Raw genomic sequence first — 23441 nt, forward strand, 5'->3', positions numbered from 1 at the left:
GTTTACCTAGACAGTCGCTGTATATGAAGGTATGCCGACGGCACCGATAAAAAGCCTTCGACATCCGTTTTGCGGTCGCCAGATACTCTCTTTCCTTAGTGTCGGGTGCACATGGGCGAGTGAACCCACGGGATGGATTGTCAGGTTGAGCTATGAGATCAAACAAAAAATACAACTGTATGTAACAATTTGAAATAAAACAAGACAAACTTAGACAACACAAGTAAGCGTGACATGAATCTCCATGTGACAACGGACGGAGTGTTTGTCGTGTGTACAAGAAATTAACACGGTGGGTATCGAAACAATAAACTAATAAAAGAAAAAGATTTGGGAGAGAAAGGAGCTATAACAATCTTTCAGTAATTTACACGGAGAAGGGGATGGTCTTGAATCAAAACAGCCTTGTACTACTTCTTCCTGATCTTAGAGTAATTTAATGGTTCACCACGCTGCACTTCTTCCTGATCTCGCCCTGGCTGCCAGTGAGCGGATTGGCATTGCCCATCTTGATCATGGAGGCCGCGAAGTCGGCGAAGAACTCCTCCTTGAAGGCGCCGGTGGCGTGGCGCTGGACATAGGCGCGGGTGAAGGGGTCGGTGAGGAGGGCACCGTCGGAGTGGAAGAGGCCCCTCCGCTTGCTCACCAGCTTGAAGTAGTCGGTGTCGAAGGTCTTGAAGCTGCCGGGGTCCATCTCCACAAGGGTGGTGTTGTCGTTGAGGCTGGCACACTTGCTCTTTAGCCGCATCATGTACTGTGGCTCCAGCGTTGGGTCGATGTCGCTGGGGTTCTCCATGCCGGTGAAGTTGTAGAGTCGGTCGGAGAAGGAGAAGCAGTGCGACGTCCCTATTGTGTGCCCGGCGGAGAGGACGACCAGGTCCTTGGCGTCGAGGTTGACAGCGGCGAAGAGCTGGGTGAGCACGGTGAAGTTGGCGGTCGGGGGTGGCAGCGCGTCGGTCTCGTTGGATATGGACACGCTGCCGTCTCGCCGGCCGAGGGGAACTGTCCAGAATGGACCCTTGCTCTGGAAAAACCATGATCGAGCAGTATTAGCATTTGGCTTCGACATGTAACGTGTCATTTGCAAAATGGCCTGGTACTCTACTCACCAGCCATACTGCGTCCCTGGCAATGAGGGCGAGGACGTCGGCGCAGGAAACGGTGTCGGGGCAGGCCTTCTCCACGGCGGCCTTCACCCTCTCGACGAAGCCGAAGCCACGGAGCGTCTGGTTCGGCTGCGCGTCCTTCTCCGCCGTCTTGTTGGCCGAGTCCAGCAGAACCGAGCCGTCGCACCCCTGCATCCACGGTGGTCAGGCCACTGCACAAAACAGGTTACGGACAGACAACATGCATGCAAATGCTGCTTACCCTGACGAAGCAGTCGTGGAAGTGCATCCGGAGGAGCGGCCCGGCGAGGCTGGGCGCCAGGGACAGCGCCCTCACCATCTCCCTCCTCACCACGTCCTCCACGCTGGGGCACGACTCGCTGTAGAACTTCTCGTGCAGCTGCGCCCGCGCGCACGTCGCCGCCACCGCCGCGAGCAGCAGCGCCACCATCGTCGCAGCCCTCGACGCCATCTTCTCGCCTCTCTCCTTGGCTATGCAAGAAACGACGATGGCTAGGTGGCTGATTAAACAGGGGAAGCTTGAACTGCTGCTGCTGCTCGACTGGCGGCCGGGAGATATATAGCGCCGGAGTGTCCCCACGCCTGCATGTGGTGGGCTGTCTTCCGGAGCAGCAGGTTCAATTCGCATGGTTTAATATGTTGTTCCTTGTTTGCACTCTGCGGAATCTTTGCCGTGGCAGGTACACCGGCGGCCACCGTGCGTATAATGGAGGCGGACGGCCAGACGGAAGCACATCATTAGATCAATTCACTAACTTTTCTTTAGACATCAATCTACTCACTTAACTTACTAATTAGCCATCACGGAGCAAACTGCGGTGCCAAGTTGTAATCAACAAAGGATACGGGCAATGAGTGAATACTGCCACCTACTGGTGGTTCGAGACACGGAAATCCCATTGTCCGTATGTTTGTATCGGCGCCACATGCTATCCCGAATAAATCCTACGTACTGAAATTTCCAAGTTCCCCGAGTGCTTGAAAACTCGAAAAGTAAAATTGCACGGTTCCGCTAGATACCGGCAAGGTGACTTCAATAGGAAGCTGTCATCTAACACTATGTGGGTCAAGTATTTTTCTGATCTACGTTATTCTTCATCTGCGGCGGTTGCTGTTCTGGTGCGCTGGTCCTACGGGGCCTTAGCACGACGACTTCCCGATTGTCTACTACAACAAGTTGTGCCCGACTCCGGCGATGGAGGGGCGATGACGGCGGCGCGCCTTCGGCTCGCTTCAGTGCTGGTAGTCGTCGCTAGGTGGTCTATGGATCTGGATATAATTTTTATTATTTCTAGTATTCTTTGTACTGCCATGATTGAAGATGAATAGATTGGAAATTTTCTCGCAAAAAAAAGTATCTTTGTATTGCATTTTTCTTTCGTATTTCCTATCTTCATATTTCCACCCTTACTTCAGCAACAGGCCCCCACCAGTTTACTTTACATGCATGTCTGACAGTGTAATAGAGTTATTCTCTCTCTTATTCCACTCAATAAATCCAACCATTTCTTTCTTCTTGGCTAATTTGAACATCCTTAACTTTTAAACCATATATTCGTTTTTGAAATTTTTTATATTTGAACTCCTTGTGAGAAAACCTTTAAAATGAGATCAATTTTGAATATTTTTCGACCACGTTTAAATTCAAACGCATATTTCACATATCAGAATAATCAGTTTCATAGCCTTGTTTCACAAAAACCACATCTATTTCGTTAGAACATTTTTCAGATAACATATTTCATATTTTGAAATAATCTGTTTCACGATGATACATTACAAATTCACCTTTACTATTTCACAATTCATAACATACATTTCACTTTTCACTACCTTGTTTCACAACATATATTTTAATTGTATATTTTTTAAATAACCTATTTCACTCTTTTGAAATAAACTGTTACACATTTCCAAAAATTAGTTTCACAATGATACATTACAATTTCACTTTTTGTATTTATTATTTCACAATTCAGAACGCACATTTCACTTTCCACTAGCTTGTTTCAGAAAATCACATTTATTTCAATTGCACATTTTGGAAAATAACATATTTCACTCTTCTCAAATAAATTGCTACACATTTCCAAAAAATTAGTTTCACAAGATACATTACAATTTCACTTTCTATATTTACTATTTCACAATTTAGAACCTACATTTCACTTTCCACTACTTGTTTCACAAAAATAATATATTTCGCTCTTTTGACATATACGGTTGCACAATTTCAAATAACCTGTTTCACAAGTTGACATTGTAGTTTCATATTGGGGTAAAAAAAGTTTCTGTGAAATAGACTGGTTTCACATATTTCTATTGAAAACAAATTCACATGTTTTTAGTGAAATGGGTTTGTTTCACATAAGAAATGTGAAACATCGAAATTGAAACGTGTTTGAAATGTATCCAAGATTGGTATAGTTCTAAAGGTCTTCGACCCCATGACATCAAATATATGAATTTAATTTAGCTAAATTGAAATAAAAGGATGGATTTATGTGTGGGAGAAGGGAGAGAGTGGGTTGTCACATGTTGCCAAGCCTGGCATATAAGGGACAAAGGTGGGGGCTACTAGTTGTATTTGATGGAGTATATCCCACTATAGTAAAAAAATGAGAATAGAATATTCACAGTGGCACGAATCTTAATGCATGCATGGACGATGGATTGGTTGCCGGCACATGCCGGAACCGCTCAAAATGACTTTATTTAAGAAAATTCAACATTTCCCACTCAGAAGAGACTTTGCTAAGTGTAGTTCCCCGCTAAGGGTACTTGGCCCGAACCCTTCAGACAAAGCCCACTTTGGCGATGGTCGTCCATCAGGGACTCGGCAAACCCTTTTCCGATCTCTAAGTGGGATACTCGGCAAAAAAAAGGCACCTGATAGACCACATGGAGATGGCGACTGCCACGTGGTAAGACACTTTGCGAGAGCTTGAATAGGGGACTCGACGAACTTGGAAGCCCAGGAGCGAGGCACGTGGCCTCCATTGTTTGCCGAGATTTGAATGCAGGATCTCGGCAAACCGTGTCTTTACGAGTTCTTTGTTTGCCGAGTACGGCCCACTACCTTGCCTTGGCAAGTCCTGGCAATACTCGGCAAGTGTACGTACTTGTCAAACTATGGATTAGGCTACCAGAGCTCAACACGTGGCCATTTCACCGAGCTTTGTTCTTGGTAATACTTCTTTACCGAGTAGTGTACTCAACAAATATCAATTCATATGTTTTCTTATATTTGTTTCTACATCTGCCCTACAACAAAAGACATATATGTATAGCAAATTGTGCCATAGACAATACCACATCATAGCCAGTGCCACAAACATCACACAAACAAAAGATCATAACAAGTCACAAGTTCTTCATAAAAGTACCAAAAGCATCATAACAAGTCCCAAGTAGTCACTAAAACCTCAATGTCACCAATTTATGTTATATGGACTACACAAGCATCACACTAAGCAAGACCACAATTAGGATAAACAAGTTATTCATCCAACTCCACCTGTACCTTAATTTCTCTCCTCTTGGAGCAAGTAGTTGGAGTAAGCATGCTCCGCCTCCTCTGTAGTATCATACCCTTTGTAGAAATTGTCTTTGTAATGATTGACTTGGTCATGGCATGCTTCCCATGAATCATAGACTCTTCGACGTCTACCTGAGTACACCTCATGCCATATCATCTACAAAAGGAAGCATAACAAGATTTTGTGATTCATATATGGAGGAATAAGCAACATAAGGATTCACGATTCATATACCAAAAGTATCAGAAGTTGGCATCCGAGTCCACATCACAAGCTACATAACTACATCCCTATGTTGACGTCAAACTATGAAGCTAGACTACTACGTGAATGGAGCTCTACTATGAGTCGTAGTCAGTGAAGACAGACATCATGGAGTAGGTGGGGATCTACCCCCCCCCCCCCCCCAATGAAGGAGGCAACATCGCCGACACTGGCGGTGTCGGGGAGATGAACCCCGGGCAGGCAACGGAACCCAGATCATTTTCAAAAACAATAGGGCCAGCATCGCTCGTCAAGCCGGCTCGCGCTTGGTCGGGTCGCCCGACCCGGCCGAACTCTCCAACCCGGCCAAGCTCCTCGACTCGGCCCCAACAACCAACTCAAGACGGCCGATCCGGCACACCAAGACTTCCCCAACAAGCCAGCTCCGCCCTTGGCGTGTTCCTCAACCCAGCCACAGGTCAGCTACCGTCCCATCAAGGCCGTACGATGGGACGAGTCTCCATCTACCGATGACCGAGGCAACAGTGCTTCACCCATGCCTCTGGTCAGTCGGAGCATGGCAACAGTGCTCCACCCATGCCTCTGGTCAGCCGGATCGTCAAGTGATCAATTGTAATATAGCGGGGTTTTTACGCCCCAAACTACGGATGTCGTGTTCTCCATAGGGACTAGGCAATCAACGGCTACGCTCGACTAAAGCTAGGTAATACAATTCAGATGATGGGAACAGAGAATAAACCTAAACTATCAAGATTGTCGCCAATGAAAATGCAGATAAGCAAAGGTAGATTCAGATTTTACTAACTTTCTTTTTGGTATTTTTGTAATACTTGAGAAATTAAGATACTAACACGGGCTAACATCAATGACAAGAGAAGTAAAAAGGACATGAACATAACACACACATATGTGTATATATCACAAGAACAATAAATTGGACATTAATCATCAGCAAGTACAGAATATATAAAACATATATAGCTAGATCTCATACATTCGAAATGAGGGACACAATGTAACCGTACAAACTCTCACTGGTCAACAAAATAAGTAAGAACCACACATGTCTTCGGACTGAACAAATACACATACACACACAAATACTAGCAGAATACTAATTGATAGAACCAAAATATAATAGATCAAGTATCTCCTAAAGTAACAAAGCCTCAACTACTCAGATCTCAGATCACATGCACTATATTATACAAGTACTAAACAGAGCAAACAGCAGTTTACGTGTACTCTTCAAATCTGAACCTTACAAGTCTTAAACATCTCTCAATACTACAGAAATTTCAGAGAGAGAGAGAGAGGGAGAAGGCAACAGTAGGAGGTTGAGAGAGAAGAAGCAGCAGCAGGGGGGCGTTGAGAAGAGGGAGGAGGAGCAGCGGGGCAAAGGAAGATGGAGTAGCAGCAACGACTTGGAGTTGGGAGATGGAGAAAGAGCAGAACAGCAGCGTGGTAGGAGAAAGTAGAAGAGCAGCAGCAGTAGGGATTCAGAGAGGGGCGAGCTTGGAGAATGATAACAGCAGGGAGATGCAACGGAGAGGCGTGGGGAAGAACTAGGAGTAGCAGCTAGAGGCGAGGGAAGAAGAGAAATAGTAGCAGCAAGGGGAAGAAGAAGGAACAACAGTGTGGTGAGGGGAAAGGGCTTCAGCAAGAAGAGCAGCCGGGGCGCATAGGAAGAAGGAGCAGCAGCAGGTTGCGTGGAAGAAGAGAAGGCAGCAGCAGGAGGTCGAGAGGAAGAAGGAGGGGTGCGTGAGGTGGGCGCTGGTGGCGGCGCTGGTGGAGGCGTGTGGACGATGGATGGTGGTGCTGGTGGTGCGTGGTGGAGTGGTGGCAGGAGGCGATGGTGGTGCTGGTGAATGGATGGCGCGGAGGCGCACCACCACGCCGGCCTGGCCGTGGCGGCGGCCGGAGTTGGAGAAGGAAGGGTGAGGGAGAGAGAGATGTGCCAGGCCCAAAAGGGGATCGGGGCTGCCTACGGATTTTGACCCCTCCCGATCAGATCTGCCCATATTGCACTTTTGCCCTTCTCTTCTCTTCTTTTGGCTCAAGTAGATCCCTCTCCTCTTTAGCTAGCCCCTCAGGTTACTTCTTATCATCACACATAAGTCCATTCTTCCTTCTCTTCTTTTCACTTGACTAATTCTCTTAGCCACCTAGTCCAGATCTTGGAAGTTTATAGTGCCTTTGCGCACATTTCTGCAAAATAGACCAAAGACTAGTAAATGATACTTTATATGATTTTCATGCAAATATTCAATATTTCACAGCAAGAATTGATGGTCATATCTCAATAAATAATATATTTCTATGCCAAAATTGTATATATGAAATGTGCTTATCAAGTTCCTCCACACTTAAACTTTTGCTTGTCCTCAAGCAAAGGCATATGACAAGAGCAAGAATGTGAACAGTGAGCTGACTAGAGAATACCAAGTGAAGTAGATCTCTAAACACTGCATGCTTTGGACTTAGCTAGTGAAAATTAATGGTTAGGAGTTCTTCAAAGCGGTAGGATACTAGTAAGCATGACCATTTTAAACTTTTACAATGATAAAAGAGGATCAACAAGTTTAAATGATGACTGCGCCAAATGGTTCCTAAAGAGAGCATGATCCCAAGAACAAAAAGAACTGGAATTAAATCTCTTATTTGCAGAAATATGACTTTGTGGTTGAACCACTTATTGAATTTGAAAGAAACACACATATTATTTTATTAGTCTCACCGAAGGAACATACCACCGATCCCGAGAACATGGTATACACCTGGCTCCACCAATTTTTATTATTTTTTTGTTTGTCTCCCCAAAGGAACATACCACCGATCCCGAGAACATGGTATACACCTGGTTCGACAATTACATTTTTATTATAATTTACTCCTATCCGATCCAACCAGATTTCACAAGCCACCGATCCAGGGAACATGACATGCTACTGTTAGGTAGATCAGATAATTATTCATTATAAGATAATACTTTTTTTAAATGAACAACGCATAAGCACAAAAAAAGGAATCATCACTTCTCCATGTCTGGTTCACATGCTACCGATCTAGGGAACATAGCATGCTAATCCATAGTGGTTAGGTGATTGCTCTCAAAGGGAACACACTTGGCACAAATTCAGCATCTAAACATGGTGATCTAGGTGTATCGAGGTAAAAGCAGAAAATGATTAAGTTTTCTAGTGTACTAGGGATTTGAGCACTCAAAACTAATAACTTTCAATAATTTCAGCAAAGCAAGCAATATGTAGATCACTAGTTTACATGGCATTCAACAATCAGTTCGCATATTCTCATCAAGCACCATATGTCAAATAAAATTCAGTGAGGCAACATTTAAGACATGGCTTAAGCAACCCAAATAACATTTGATTTCAGCATGTATCAATGGATGATATACTCAGAATGGGTCATGAAACAGCTCACCGGGCACTATGAAGTAGCACTCGCTTGATCACTCTCTAAGCTGCAGCTCCTCTCCTTTTGCTTCTCTATCCTCATGCCTGCTCCAGCTTCTCCCTTCCTTGTGTGTTCCTTGCTTCTCCTCATCCCCATGCCATAGGTCCACCGGGGTCCCAGGGAATGTCATCTCGAACTTGGTCAGCATGTAGTGGATCGTGCACAAGCAACAGCCTGAAAGAGCACTCAACCAAAGAGACAATGCAAGTGGTAGGGATAATACCCTCCAAGTCATCAATCGGATATCCAATTACATAAGCATAGCTATAAAGCACATGTTTAGGATGGTAGAAATCAGCAAGGTCAACACTAACATGAGGATGATATTTATCATTAAGCTCAAGACTAGCATGGGAATGATATGTTTCATTAAGCATAGGACTAGCACGAGGAAAGTAACTATGATCATCACAAATGAGAGTAATGCCACTAACAGGGTATATATCATCATATCCAAGCAAATGAGTTTTCAAATCAATCTTAAGTGATGGTATCATGTAATGCAAGGTAGTAGCAAAGAAATCACAAGGCATCATGTCATCAAGAGGATTGGGTAAACCTGACACATCACGCTCATGTATGACAATAGGCCAATGAATCTTAGGTTCTTCATCTTCATCTACAGCAGCTTCTTGTACTTCTTCAGGAGTAGTAGATGATGAGTCTTCAACTTGATCACATGGAAATTGCAGCTCTTGATCATCTTGTTCCTTGTCTTCTAGTTCATCTTCAATCTGAGGTCTCTCTTCCTCTGGACTCTTGCTATCTTGCTCAGCTGGATGTGACGGTGTTGGAACCTCACATGTATCAAAGGATATCCCAGAAATACTCAGCTCTAGCTGTGAAGAAATAGTGCTGCCAGCATTGATGTTCTTCTCAATCTTCCTTACTTCTTCCACTAGTTCCTTTCCACTCTTGATCTTCTTCATTTCATCTAGTATCACCGGCCTAATTGGATCATCTTCAGCACTCCAAGTGAACTCGAGACTAAGCAATGTGAGCTTGTCTATGTCATCGAACTCATCTTGTGTGGGCACTTGCACATGAGATTGCTCAACAGGTGCTGGAGTTGTTGGTTGACCAAATGGAGGACCATTTAACTCCATTGGACACATCTCCTGGTATTGAGGTATATGAGTAGGAGGTGAAAAAAACTGTTGTGGTGCATGGTTGTGGCTCTCCTCTTCATACCTAAATCCCTGCATATGATTACTAGAAGCAAACGATGAGATCTCAGGGTTGTTGCTCCTATATGACATATTCGGGTTTTCAGGCCACCCATGTGAGTAATTGTTTTGGTATGAGCTATGCTCTTGAGCGAAGCTCATGCCAAAACAATCTGGAGTGTGAGAGTAACCACGCTGACATTCAGCGGGCGAATGGCCCTGAAATCCACAAATATGGCATGTAGGAGCAACATAAGGATTGCCTCCGGAATAAGGATAATAAGAACTAGGCCTATCCTCAAAAACTACTCCTCTCTGCTGAGCTAAATCATCTAATTGATGGGAAATCTTACTTATCAGTTCTTGAATACTTTCCGTGCTGTTTGCAGTGTTGCTCGCATAAGCCTGATGATCTGAATAGTAAGCCATAACCGAGAAGATAGTTCTAACCTGCAAAAAGGAAAAGAAAAGAACAAAAAAAATACTAACTAGAACAGGGGTTAGTGGTTAGAGATATATCACGAATATATGGCACAAACTAGAAAAAGAAGAAAAACCTAGTCTATAGCCTAACACGGTCACACGACGCTAGTCCCCGGCAACGGCGCCAAAATGATCAATTGTAATATAGCGGGGTTTTTACGCCCCAAACTACGGATGTCGTGTTCTCCACAGGGACTAGGCAATCAGCGGCTACGCTCGACTAAAGCTAGGTAATACAATTCAGATGATGGGAACAGAGAATAAACCTAAACTATCAAGATTGTCGCCAATGAAAATGCAGATAAGCAAAGGTAGATTCAGATTTTACTAACTTTCTTTTTGGTATTTTTTTAATACTTGAGAAATTAAGATACTAATACAGGCTAACATCAATGACAAGAGAAGTAAAAAGGACATGAACATAACACACACATATGTGTATATATCACAAGAACAATAAACTGGACATTAATCATCAGCAAGTACATAATATATAAAACATATATAGCTAGATCTCATATATTCGAAATGAGGGACACAATGTAACAGTACAAACTCTCACTGGTCAACAAAATAAGTAAGAACCACACATGTCTTCGGACTGAACAAATACACATACACACACAAATACTAGCAGAATACTAATTGATAGAACCAAAATATAATAGATCAAGTATCTCCCAAAGTAACAAAGCCTCAACTAGTCAGATCTCAGATCACATACACTATATTATACAAGTACTAAACAGAGCAAACAGCAGTTTACATGTACTCTTCAAATCTGAACCTTACAAGTCTTAAACATCTCTCAATACTACAGAAATTTCAGAGAGAGAGAGAGAGAGAGAGAGAGAGAGAAGGCAACAGCAGGAGGTTGAGAGAGAAGAAGCAGCAGCAGGGGGGTGTTGAGAAGAGGGAGGAGGAGCAGCGGGGCAAAGGAAGATGGAGTAGCAGCAATGACTTGGAGTTGGGAGATGGAGAAAGAGCAGAACAGCAGCGTGGTAGGAGAAAGTAGAAGAGCAGCAGCAGTAGGGATTCAGAGAGGGGCGAGCTTGGAGAATGATAGCAGCAGGGAGATGCAACGGAGAGGCGTGGGGAAGAACTAGGAGCAGCAGCTAGAGGCGAGGGAAGAAGAGAAATAGTAGCAGCAAGGGGAAGAAGAAGGAACATCAGCGTGGTGAAGGGAAAGGGCTTCAGCAAGAAGAGCAGCAGGGGCGCATAGGAAGAAGGAGCAGCAGCAGGTTGCGTGGAAGAAGAGAAGGCAGCAGCAGGAGGTCGAGAGGAAGAAGGAGGGGTGCGCGAGGTGGGCGATGGTGGCGGCGCTGGTGGAGGCGTGTGGACGATGGATGGTGGTGCTGGTGGTGCGTGGTGGAGTGGTGGCAGGAGGCGATGGTGGTGCTGGTGAATGGATGGCGCGGAGGCGCACCACCACGCCGGCCTAGCCATGGCGGCGGCCGGAGTTGGAGAAGGAAGGGTGAGGGAGAGAGAGATGTGCCAGGCCCAAAAGGGGATCGGGGCTGCCTAGGGATTTTGACCCCTCTCTATCAGATCTGCCCATATTGCACTTTGGCCCTTCTCTTCTCTTCTTTTGGCTCAAGTAGATCCCTCTCCTCTTTAGCTAGCCCCTCAGGTTACTTCTTATCATCACACATAAGTCCATTCTTCCTTCTCTTCTTTTCACTTGACTAATTCTCTTAGCCACCTAGTCCAGATCTTGGAAGTTTATAGTGCCTTTGCACACATTTCTGCAAAATAGACCAAAGACTAGTAAATGATACTTTATATGATTTTCATGAAAATATTCAATATTTCACAGCAAGAATTGATGGTCATATCTCAATAAATAATATATTTCTATGCCAAATTTGTATATATGAAATGTGCTTATCATCAAGCTTGTCTTCCACGCAAAGGAGAGTCCCATCCGGACACGGGCCGGAGTCTTGAGTCTTGTATCTTCACGCTTCAATAGTCCGGATGATGCATATAGTCCGGCTGTCCGGATACCCCCTAATCCAGGACTCCCTCAGTAGCCCCTGAACCAGGCTTCAATGACGATGAGTCTGGCGCACAGTCTTGTCTTTGGCATTTCAAGGCGGGTTCCTTCTCCGAATACTCCAGGGTAATTATCGAACACTCAGACCATGTCCGGATCTGCAAGATGATCTTCACACACCATTGTAGGGAACATAGCATAAATCCGTTCTGCTGGCAATCTTCGTACGTCGTGCCCTTGCATCATCGCCTGGTCCAACACGAACCGACGCTTCTTGCCCCACCTCGACTCGCATTGCGAAGCGGTTTTATTGGCACGTCCTGCCAAAGCAGAGATTGTGTTCCTCTTATTACGGGATCTTTCATTAATATGGGCGTGCGTGACCCACGACAACCGTTGGTATGACTCCGTGTACTTTTGGATAAGTCTCAAGTGGTCACGCTGAGGACTCTTGATATTCATCCCCTTTATAAAGGGGTCGAGGCCTATGCATCTTTTCCACCTCCCTTGCTCCTCCTCGCACCTCGAGTTCTAACACCCAAGACCTAAGCGCCAACACCCCAGATCCTCCAATATGTCCGGATCCAATGCAAAAGGCCGGTGGGTGGCCTCCTCGATCCAAGAGGAGGACATTACGAAGCTTAGGGAGGTCGGATACCTGACCGCCGATATCCAGCACAGGCTTCCTGCTCCAGGGCAGGTTATCCCTACACCGGAGCCCAATGAGAGCATTGTGTTTGTCCCTCACTTCCTCCGAGGCCTGGGCCTCACCCTCGACCCCTTTGTGAGGGGGCTCATGTTCTACTATGGATTGGATTTTCATGATCTGGCTCCGGACGCTATTCTCCATATCTCGTCGTTCATTATTGTGTGCGAGGCTTTTCTCCACGTCACCCCACACTTTGGCTTATGGCTCAAGACCTTCAATGTGAAGCCGAAGATGATCGAGGGGCGACCTGCGGAGTGCGGAGGTGCCGTAATAAGCAGGAATGCCGACGCCCCATGGCCAAAGGGTTCTTTCCCGGAAGTATCCGATGTATGGCAACGGAGGTGGTTTTATGTTACGGCTCCCAGAGGCACAAAGTGGGTCGCCGCCCCCGAGTTCCGCTCGGGCCCTCCGTCACAGTTGGCGTCTTGGACCGATGTAGGATGGAATTGGGGGTCTGCTGGTGTTGTACCAATACTGCAGAACCGCATCCAGGAGCTTCTTGAGATGGACATAATTCTTGTTAGCATAATTCAAGTGATGTTAATCCGACGGATGTTGCCGTGCAAATGTCGGCCTCTTCGTATGTGGGAGTTCAATCCGAAGGGTCTGCGGACTATTAAGCACTTCTTCGGCCTGAAGCTCGAAGGGATGTGTAAATTATTCTTCGGACCACAAGTAAAGTGTCCGGACACCATCGAGGATGCGGGCCTAAGCTGCAATCGCCTAGATGCCCAATTAAGTAACCTTAAAGCCGGACACTTCGTTTATATTTGTCATAACCATTATTCTGAAAAACCCTCCGTGGCCAGGAATAGCTCAACAAGGCAGAGAGAATCAGGTGTCCGGCGCCACTTCCCGAAGGCTTGCCTGGTCCAACCGTTGCCAAGATGCTTGGCTGGGTGCTCAGCAAAATCCCCTCAGGGAAAGGCGAGGTAAAGGGCGGTGAAGCCGAACTTCACACACTACGCATCCAAACCGGGGGAATCGTTGCCTCCCCTGAGGAGGATAGTCGGGAAGGGAAGGCTAAAGCCTCCTCCCCACGCAGGAGAAAGAGGGCCGCCTCCGAAGACTTGGAGGCGGAGATGCCCAAGCTGTTGGGGAACATAGTAATTTCAAAAAATTTCCTACGCACACGCAAGATCATGGTGATGCATAGCAACGAGAGGGGAGAGTGTGTCCACGTACCCTCGTAGACTGAAAGCGGAAGCATTATGACAACGCGGTTTATGTAGTCGTACGTCTTCACGATCCGACCGATCCAAGGACCGAACGTACGGCACCTCCGAGTTCAGCACACGTTCAGCTCGATGACGATCCCCGGACTTCGATCCAGCAGGGTGTCGGGGATGAGTTCCATTAGCACGACGGCATGGTGATGATGATGAAGTTCTACCGACGCAGGGCTTCGCCTAAGCACTGCAACGATATGACCGAGGTGGAATATGATGGAGGGGGGCACCGCACACGGCTAAGGAACGATCACGAAGATCAACTTGTGTGTCTAGAGGTGGCCCCCTCCTCCGTATATAAAGGGGGAAGGAGGAGGGGGCCGACCAAGGGGGTGGCACGCCCTAGGAGGGGGAAACCTACTCCAAGTAGGTTTGCCCCTCCCTTTCCTAGTCCAAGAAGGAGGGAAAAGGAAGGACTGGGAGAGGGGAAAGGCAAGGCCCCCCCCCTTCCTTGTCCTATTCGGACTCAAGGGGAGGGGGCATGCCTCTTGCCCTGGCCGGCCCCTCTCTTTCTCCACTAGGGCCCAACAAGGCCCATTAGTTCCCGGGGGGTTCCGGTAACCCTCCGGCACTCCGGTTTTCTCCGAAATCACCCGAAACACTTCCGTTGTCCGAATATAGTCGTCCAATATATCAATCTTTATGTCTCGACCATTTCGAGACTCCTCGGCATGTCCGTAATCATATCCGGGACTCCGAACAACCTTTAGTACATCAAAACTTATAAACTCATAAAAAACTATCATCGTAACGTTAAGCGTGCGGACCCTACGGGTTCGAGACCTATGTAGACATGACCTAGAACTATTTCCGGTCAATAACCAATAGCGGAACCTGGATGCTCATATTGGCTCCTACATATTCTACGAAGATCTTTATTGGTCAAACCGCATAACAACATACGTTGTTCCCTTTGTCATCGGTATGTTACTTGCCCGAGATTCGATCGTCAGTATCCAATACCTAGTTCAATCTCGTTACCGGCAAGTCTCTTTACTCGTTATGTAATGCATCATTCCGTAATCAACTCATTGGTCACATTGCTTGCAAGGCTTATAGTGATGTGCATTACCGAGAGGGCCCAGAGATACCTCTCTGACAATCGGAGTGACAAAACCTAATCTCGAAATACGCCAACTCAACATCTACCTTTGGAGACACCTGTAGAGCTCCTTTATAATCACCCAGTTACGTTGTGACGTTTGGTAGCACACAAAGTGTTCCTCCGGTAAACGGGAGTTGCATAATCTCATAGTTGTAGGAACTTTGTATAAGTCATGAAGAAAGCAATAGCAACATACTAAACGATCAAGTGCTAGGCTAACGGGATGGGTCAAGTCAATCACATCATTCTCCTAATGATGTGATCTCGTTAATCAAATGACAACACATGTCTATGGTTAGGAAACATAACCATCTTTGATTAATGAGCTAGTCAAGTAGAGGCATACTAGTGACATTAAGTTTGTCTATGTATTCACACATGTATCATGTTTCCGGTTAATACAATTCTAGCATGAATAATAAACATTTATCATGATATGAAGGAAATAAATAATAACTTTATTATTGCCTCTAGGGCATATTTCCTTCAGTCTCCCACTTGCACTAGAGTCAATAATCTAGATTACACAGTAATGATTCTAACACCCATGGAGTCTTGGTGTTGATCATGTTTTGCTCGTGGAAGTGGCTTAGTCAATAGGTCTGCAACATTCACATCCGTATGTATCTTGCAAATCTCTATGTCTCCCACCTGGACTTGGTCCCGGATGGAATTGAAGCGTCTCTTGATGTGCTTGGTCCTCTTGTGAAATCTGGATTCCTTTGCCAAGGCAATTGCACCAGTATTGTCATAGAAGATCTTCAATGGTCCCGATGCACTAGGTATGACACCTACATCAGAAATGAACTCCTTCATCCAGACTCCTTCATTCGCTGCTTCCGAAGCAGCTATGTACTCTGCTTCGCATGTAGATCCCGCCACGACGCTTTGTTTAGAACTGCACCAACTTACAGCTCCACCGTTTAATAAAAACACGTATCCGGTTTGCGATTTAGAATCGTCCGGATCAGTGTCAAAGCTTGCATCGACGTAACCATTTACGACTAGCTCTTTGTCACCTCCATAAACAAGAAACATATCCTTAGTCCTTTTCAGGTATTTCAGGATGTTCTTGACCGCTGTCCAGTGATCCACTCCTAGATTACTTTGGTACCTCCCTGCTAAACTTATTGCTAAGCATACATCAGGTCTGGTACACAGCATTGCATACATGATAGAGCCTATGACTGAAGCATAGGGAACATATTTCATTTTCTCTCTATCTTCTGCTGTGGTCGGGCATTGAGTCTGACTCAACTTCACACCTTGCAATACAGGCAAGAACCCTTTCTTAGCCTGATCCATTTTGAACTTTTTCAAAACTTTATCAAGGTATGTGCTTTGTGAAAGTCCAATTAAGCGTCTTGATCTATCTCTATAGATCTTGATGCCTAATATGTAAGCAGCTTCACCGAGGTCTTTCATTGAAAAACTTTTATTCAAGTATCCCTTTATGCTATCCAGAAATTCTATATCATTTCCAATTAACAATATGTCATCTACATATAATATCAGAAATGCTACAGAGCTCCCACTCACTTTCTTGTAAATACAGGCTTCTCCAAAAGTCTGTATAAAACCATATGCTTTGATCACACTATCAAAGCATTTATTCCAACTCCGAGATGCTTGCACCAGTCCATAAATGGATCGCTGGAGCTTGCACACTTTGTTAGCACCTTTTGGATCGACAAAACCTTCCGGTTGCATCATATACAACTCTTCTTCCAGAAATCCATTCAGGAATGCAGTTTTGACATCCATTTGCCAAATTTCATAATCATAAAATGCGGCAATTGCTAACATGATTCGGACAGACTTAAGCATCGCTACGGGTGAGAAAGTCTCATCATAGTCAACGCCTTGAACTTGTCGAAAACCTTTTGCAACAAGTCGAGCTTTGTAGACAGTTATATTACCATCAGCGTCAGTCTTCTTCTTGAAGATCCATTTATTCTCAATGGCTTGCCGATCATCGGGCAAGTCAACCAAAGTCCATACTTTGTTCTCATACATGGATCCTATCTCAGATTTCATGGCTTCAAGCCATTTTGCGGAATCTGGGCTCATCATCGCTTCCTCATAGTTCGTAGGTTCGTGATGGTCAAGTGACATGACTTCCAGAATAGGATTACCATACCACTCTGGTGTAGATCTTACTCTGGTAGACCTACGAGGTTCAGTAGAAACTTGATCTGAAGTTTCATGATCAATATCATTAGCTTCGTCACTAATTGGTGTAGTTGTCACAGGAACCGGTTCTTGTGATGAACTACTTTCCAATAAGGGAGCAGGTACAGTTACCTCATCAAGTTCTACTTTCCTCCCACTCACTTCTTTTGAGAGAAACTCCTTCTCTAGAAAGGATCCGAATTTAGCAACAAAAATCTTGCCCTCAGATCTGTGATAGAAGGTGTACCCAATAGTCTCTTTTGGGTATCCTATGAAGACACATTTCTCCGATTTGGGTTCGAGCTTATCTGGTTGAAGTTTCTTCACATAAGCATCGCAGCCCTAAACTTTAAGAAACGGCAACTTTGGTTTCTTGCCAAACCACAGTTCATAAGGTGTCGTCTCAACGGATTTTGATGGTGCCCTATTTAACGTGAATGCGGCCGTCTCTAAAGCATAACCCCAAAATGATAGCGGTAAATCAGTAAGAGACATCATAGATTGTACCATATCCAGTAAAGTACGATTACGACGTTTGGACACACCATTTCGTTGTGGTGTTCCAGGTGGCATGAGTTGCGAAACTATTCCGCATTGTTTCAAATGTAAACCAAACTCGTAACTCAAATATTCTCCTCCACGATCAGACCATAGAAATTTTATTTTCTTGTTACGATGATTTTCTACTTCACTCTGAAACTCTTTGAACTTCTCAAATGTTTCAGACTAGTGTTTCATCAAGTAGATATACCCATATCTGCTCAAATCATCTGTGAAGGTGAGAAAATAACGATACCCGCCGCGAGCCTCAATATTCATTGGACCACATACATCAGTATGTATGATTTCTAACAAATCAGTTGCTCGCTCCATAGTTCCGGAGAATGCCGTTTTAGTCATCTTGCCCATGAGGCACGGTTCGCAAGTACCAAGTGATTCATAATCAAGTGATTCCAAAAGTCCATCAGTATGGAGTTTCTTCATGTGCTTTACACCGATATGACCTAAACGACAGTGCCACAAATAAGTTGCACTATCATTATTAACTCTGCATCTTTTGGCTTCAACATTATGAATATGTGTATCACTACTATCGAGATTTAATAAAAATAGACCACTCTGTAAGTGTGCATGACCATAAAAGATATTACTCATATAAATAGAACAACAATTATTCTCTGATTTAAATGAATAACCGTCTCGCATCAAACAAGATCCAGATATAATGTTCATGCTCAACGCTGGCACCAAATAACAATTATTTAGGTCTAAAACTAATCCCGATGGTAGATGTAGAGGTAGCGTGCCGACCGCGATCACATCGACTTTGGAACCATTTCCCACGCGCATCGTCACCTTCGTCCTTAGCCAATCTTCGCCTATTCCGTAGTCCCTGTTTCGAGTTGCAAATATTAGCAACAGAACCAGTATCAAATACCCAGGTACTACTGCGAGCATTAGTAAGGTACACATCAATAACATGTATATCACATATACCTTTGTTCACTTTGCCATCCTTCTTATCCGCCAAATACTTGGGGCAGTTCCGCTTCCAGTGTCCAGTCTGCTTGCAGTAGAAGCACTCAGTCTCAGGCTTAGGTCCAGACTTGGGTTTCTTCTCTTGAGCAGCAACTTGTTTGCTGTTCTTCTTGAAGTTCCCCTTCTTCTTCCCTTTGCCCTTTTTCTTGAAACTGGTGGTCTTATTGACCATCAACACTTGATGCTCCTTCTTGATTTCTACCTCTGCAGCCTTTAGCATTGCGAAGAGCTCGGGTATAGTCTTGTCCATCCCTTGCATTTATAGTTCATCACGAAGCTCTTGTAGCTTGGTGGCAGTGATTGAAGAATTCTGTCAATGACACTATCATCAGGAAGATTAACTCCCAGTTGAATCAAGTGATTATTATACCCAGACATTTTGAGTATGTGTTCACTGACAGAACTATTCTCCTCCATCTTACAACTATAGAACTTATTGGAGACTTCATATCTCTCAATCCGGGCATTTGCTTGAAATATTAACTTCAACTCCTGGAACATCTCATATGCTCCATGACGTTCAAAACATCGTTGAAGACCCGGTTCCAAACCGTAAAGCATGGCACACTGAACTATTGAGTAGTCATCAGCTTTGCTCTGCCAGACGTTCTTAATGTTGTCAGTTGCATCTGCAGCAGGCCTGGCACCCAGCGGTGCTTCCAGGACGTAATTCTTCTGTGCAGCAATGAGGATAATCCTCAGGTTACGGACCCAGTCCGTGTAATTGCTACCATCATCTTTCAACTTAGCTTTCTCAAGGAACGCATTAAAATTCAACGGAACAACAGCACGAGCCATCTATCTACAACAAACATAGACACGCAAAATACTATCAGGTACTAAGTTCATGATAAATTTAAGTTCAATTAATCATATTACTTAAGAACTCCCACTTAGATAGACATCTCTCTAGCCATCTAAGTGATCACGTGATCCAAATCAACTAAACCATGTCCGATCATCACGTGAGATAGAGTAGTTTCAATGGTGAACATCACTATGTTGATCATATCTACTATATGATTCATGTTTGACCTTTCGGTCTCTGTGTTCCGATGCCATATCTGTATATGCTAGGCTCGTCAAGTTTAACCTGAGTATTTCACGTGTGCAACTGTTTTGCACCCATTGTATTTGAACGTAGAGCCTATCACACCCAATCATCACGTGGTGTCTCAGCACGAAGAACTTTTTCAACGGTGTATACTCAGGGAGAACACTTCTTCATAATTTAGTGAGAGATCATCTTAAAATGCTACCGTCAATCAAAGCAAGATAAGATGCATAAAGGATAAACATCACATGCAATCAATATAAGTGATATGATATGGCCATCATCATCTTGTGCTTGTGATCCCCATCTCCGAAGCACCGTCGTGATCACCATCATCACCGGCGCGACACCTTGATCTCCATCATAGCATCATTGTCATTACGCCATCTAATGCTTCTACGACTATCGCTACCGCTTAGTGATAAAGTAAAGCAATTACAGGGCGTTTCCATTTCATACAATAAAGCGACAACCATATGGCTCCTGCCAGTTGCCGATAACTTCTGTTACAAAACATGATCATCTCACATAATAAAATATAGCATCACGTCTTGACCATATCACATCACAACATGCCGTGCAAAAACAAGTTAGACGTCCTGTACTTTGTTGTTTGCAAATTTTACGTGGCTGCTATGGGCTGAGCAAGAACTGTTCTTACCTACGCATCAAAACCACAACGATAGTTCGTCAAGTTAGTGCTGTTTTAACCTTTCCAAGGACCGGGCGTAGCCACACTCGGTTCAACTGAAGTTGGAGAAACAGACACCTGCTAGTCACTTGTGTGCGAAGCACGGCGGTAAAACCAGTCTCGCGTAAGCGTACGCGTAATGTCAGTCCGGGCCGCTTCATCCAACAATACCGCTGAACCAAAGTATGACATGCTGGTAAGCAGTATGACTTGTATCGCACACAATTCACTTGTGTTCTACTCGTGCATATAACATCAACGCATAAAACCTAGGCTCGGATGCCACTGTTGGGGAACGTAGTAATTTCAAAAAAAATTCTACGCACACGCAAGATCATGGTGATGCATAGCAACGAGAGGAGAGAGTGTGTCCACGTACCCTCGTAGACCGAAAGCGGAAGCGTTATGACAATGCGGTTGATGTAGTGATACGTCTTCATGATCCGACCGATCCAAGCACTGAACGTATGGCACCTCCGAGTTCAGCACGCGTTCAGCTCGATGACGATCCCTGGACTCTGATCCAGCAGGGTGTCGGGGATGAGTTCCATCAACACGACGGCGTGGTGACGATGATGATATTCTACCGATGCAGGACTTCGCCTAAGCACCGCAACGATATGACCGAGGTGGAATATGGTGGAGGGGGGCACTGCACACGGCTAAGGAACGATCACGAAGATCCACTTGTGTGTCTAGAGGTGCCCCCTCCTCCGTATATAAAGGGGGGGAGAGGAGGGGGCCTCCAAGGGGGTGGCGCGCCCTAGGAGGGGGAAACCTACTCCAAGTAGGTTTGCCCCTCCCTTTCCTAGTCCAAGAAGGAGGGGAAAGGAAGGAGTGGGAGAGGGGAAAGGCAAGGGGGCGCCGCCCCCCTTCCTTGTCCTATTCGGACTCAAGGGGAGGGGGCATGCCTCTTGCCCTGGCCGGCCCCTCTCTTTCTCCACTAGGGCCCAACAAGGCCCATTAGTTCCCGGGGGGGGGGGGGGTCGGTAACCCTCCAGCACTCCGGTTTTCTCCGAAATCACCCGGAACACTTCCGGTGTCTGAATATAGTCGTCCAATATATCAATCTTTATGTCTCGACCATTTCGAGACTCCTCGTCATGTCCGCGATCACATCCGGGACTCCGAACAACATTTGGTACATCAAAACTTATAAACTCATAAAAAACTGTCATTGTAACGTTAAGCGTGCGGACCCTACGGGTTCGAGAACTATGTAGACATGACCTAGAACTGTTTCCGGTCAATAACCAAAAGCGGAACCTGGGTGCTCATATTGGCTCCTACATATTCTATGAAGATCTTTATCGGTCAAACCGCATAACAATATACGTTGTTCCCTTTGTCATCGGTGTGTTACTTGCCCGAGATTCGATCGTCGGTATCCAATACCTAGTTCAATCTCGTTACCGGCAAGTCTCTTTACTCGTTATGTAATGCATCATTCCGTAATCAACTCATTGGTCACATTGCTTGCAAGTCTTATAGTGATGTGCATTACCGAGAGGGCCTAGAGATACCTCTCCGACAATCGGAGTGACAAAACCTAATCTTGAAATACGCCAACTCAACATCTACCTTTGGAGACACCTGTAGAGCTCCTTTATAATCACCCAGTTACTCGTGACATTTGGTAGCACACAAAGTGTTCCTCCGGTAAACGGGAGTAGCATAATCTCATAGTTGTAGGAACTTTGTATAAGTCATGAAGAAAGCAATAACAACAGACTAAACGATCAAGTGCTAGGCTAACGGGATGGGTCAAGTCAATCACATCATTCTCCTAATGATGTGATCTCGTTAATCAAATGACAACACATGTCTATGGTTAGGAAACATAACCATCTTTGATTAATGAGCTAGTCAAGTAGAGGCATACTTGTGACATTAAGTTTGTCTATGCATTCACACATGTATGATGTTTCCGGTTAATACAATTCTAGCATGAATAATAAACATTTATCATGATACGAGGAAATAAATAATAACTTTATTATTGCCTCTAGGGCATATTTCCTTCACAAGCAAGGGAAGAAGGTATCACTAGGGGGCTCTGCCGTGACGGGCATCCTCACCGCATCGTGCCCACCAACGGGCCAGCCCTCCACCAAGCTGTAAGTTAATCGTTAATTCAAAGGTACGATGTTTCTCCGAGATCCCTAACCAGGACTTCGTCTTTTGCAGTCCGGCTAGCAGCTCTTCTCAACAAAGTTTGTCTTCAGGGGATCTTCCTCCGAAGATGATGGAGAGTGAGACCCCACCCACCTTTCCGCCTCATGAAGCGGGCGACACTGAGGTGTCGTCACGGAGGAGTCCGGGTCTGCCGAAGCTGGAAGCTAATGCGTCAGTCGCCCTGAGCCCGGAGCATTTGGCTCCCACAGGGGGCGATGAGAAGGGTCCGACACAGTTTGATCTCCGGCCGGTCGTACTGACAGGTCTTCTGGAGCGAGCCATGCTCTCGGAGGAGCACCGCTCATTAATGAGCACGGTGCTCACGAAGATTTCATCCGCTACAAGCGGTTTGAATGAGGCATTTATGAGCCTGCTCAAAGACTTTGAGGTATGTAGTAAAAAATGCACTATTTTTTGGTGGTGAGGCACGTGCTAGGTGTGCTCCCTATGGATAGTAGCCCCTGAGACTTTGGTTGCCCGCCATAGGCGACAAACGGGGGATCATATAGTAATGGCTGTGTTGTATATGTGCGCAGGTATCTAAGGATCCGATAGCCGACCAGTCTGTTGAAGTTGCCGAACTAAGGAGACAGATCAGATCTATCGATGCCGATATCACGCTGGTGAACAAGCGGCTGGAAGAGTCACAGGGTATGTGCTCTGCTTCCCTTATTATGTTTGTATAGGAAAATGCGAGAGGGGCATAATATTAATGCAATGTGTTTGTACTGCAGATGGTGCTGCTGCCGTGGAG

General features: G+C 45.2%; 2 protein-coding genes across 2 annotated transcripts; both read right to left on the minus strand.

The window, feature by feature from the left end:
- Positions 1-224: 224 nt before the first annotated feature.
- Positions 225-1646, minus strand: LOC123138488 (peroxidase 1). Its single transcript, XM_044558470.1, has 3 exons — positions 1369-1646; positions 1110-1295; positions 225-1024 (listed from the first exon to the last, which is right to left on the minus strand). Exons 1-3 carry the CDS (start codon positions 1576-1578, stop codon positions 437-439), a joined length of 984 nt encoding a protein of 327 aa, XP_044414405.1. The 5' UTR covers positions 1579-1646; the 3' UTR covers positions 225-436.
- Positions 1647-5807: 4161 nt separating this feature from the next.
- LOC123138495 (uncharacterized) lies at positions 5808-11543 on the minus strand. Its single transcript, XM_044558476.1, has one exon. The coding sequence runs from the start codon at positions 9961-9963 to the stop codon at positions 8455-8457; it is 1509 nt and encodes a 502-aa protein (XP_044414411.1). The 5' UTR covers positions 9964-11543; the 3' UTR covers positions 5808-8454.
- Positions 11544-23441: the final 11898 nt, after the last annotated feature.

This window comes from Triticum aestivum, chromosome 1B (assembly GCF_018294505.1).
Source record: "Triticum aestivum cultivar Chinese Spring chromosome 1B, IWGSC CS RefSeq v2.1, whole genome shotgun sequence".
NCBI lineage: Eukaryota > Viridiplantae > Streptophyta > Magnoliopsida > Poales > Poaceae > Triticum > Triticum aestivum.

Excerpts from the sequence above, each read along its gene's own strand:
- LOC123138488 (XM_044558470.1), bottom strand. The coding sequence starts at position 1,578 with ATGGCGTCGAGGGCTGCGACGATGGTGGCGCTGCTGCTCGCGGCGGTG. Across the intron at positions 1,296-1,368 it reads TCCACGACTGCTTCGTCAGG|GGGTGCGACGGCTCGGTTCT; the intron begins GTAAGCAGCATT and ends CCGTGGATGCAG. Across the intron at positions 1,025-1,109 it reads CCAGGGACGCAGTATGGCTG|AGCAAGGGTCCATTCTGGAC; the intron begins GTGAGTAGAGTA and ends TGGTTTTTCCAG.
- LOC123138495 (XM_044558476.1), bottom strand. The coding sequence starts at position 9,963 with ATGGCTTACTATTCAGATCATCAGGCTTATGCGAGCAACACTGCAAAC.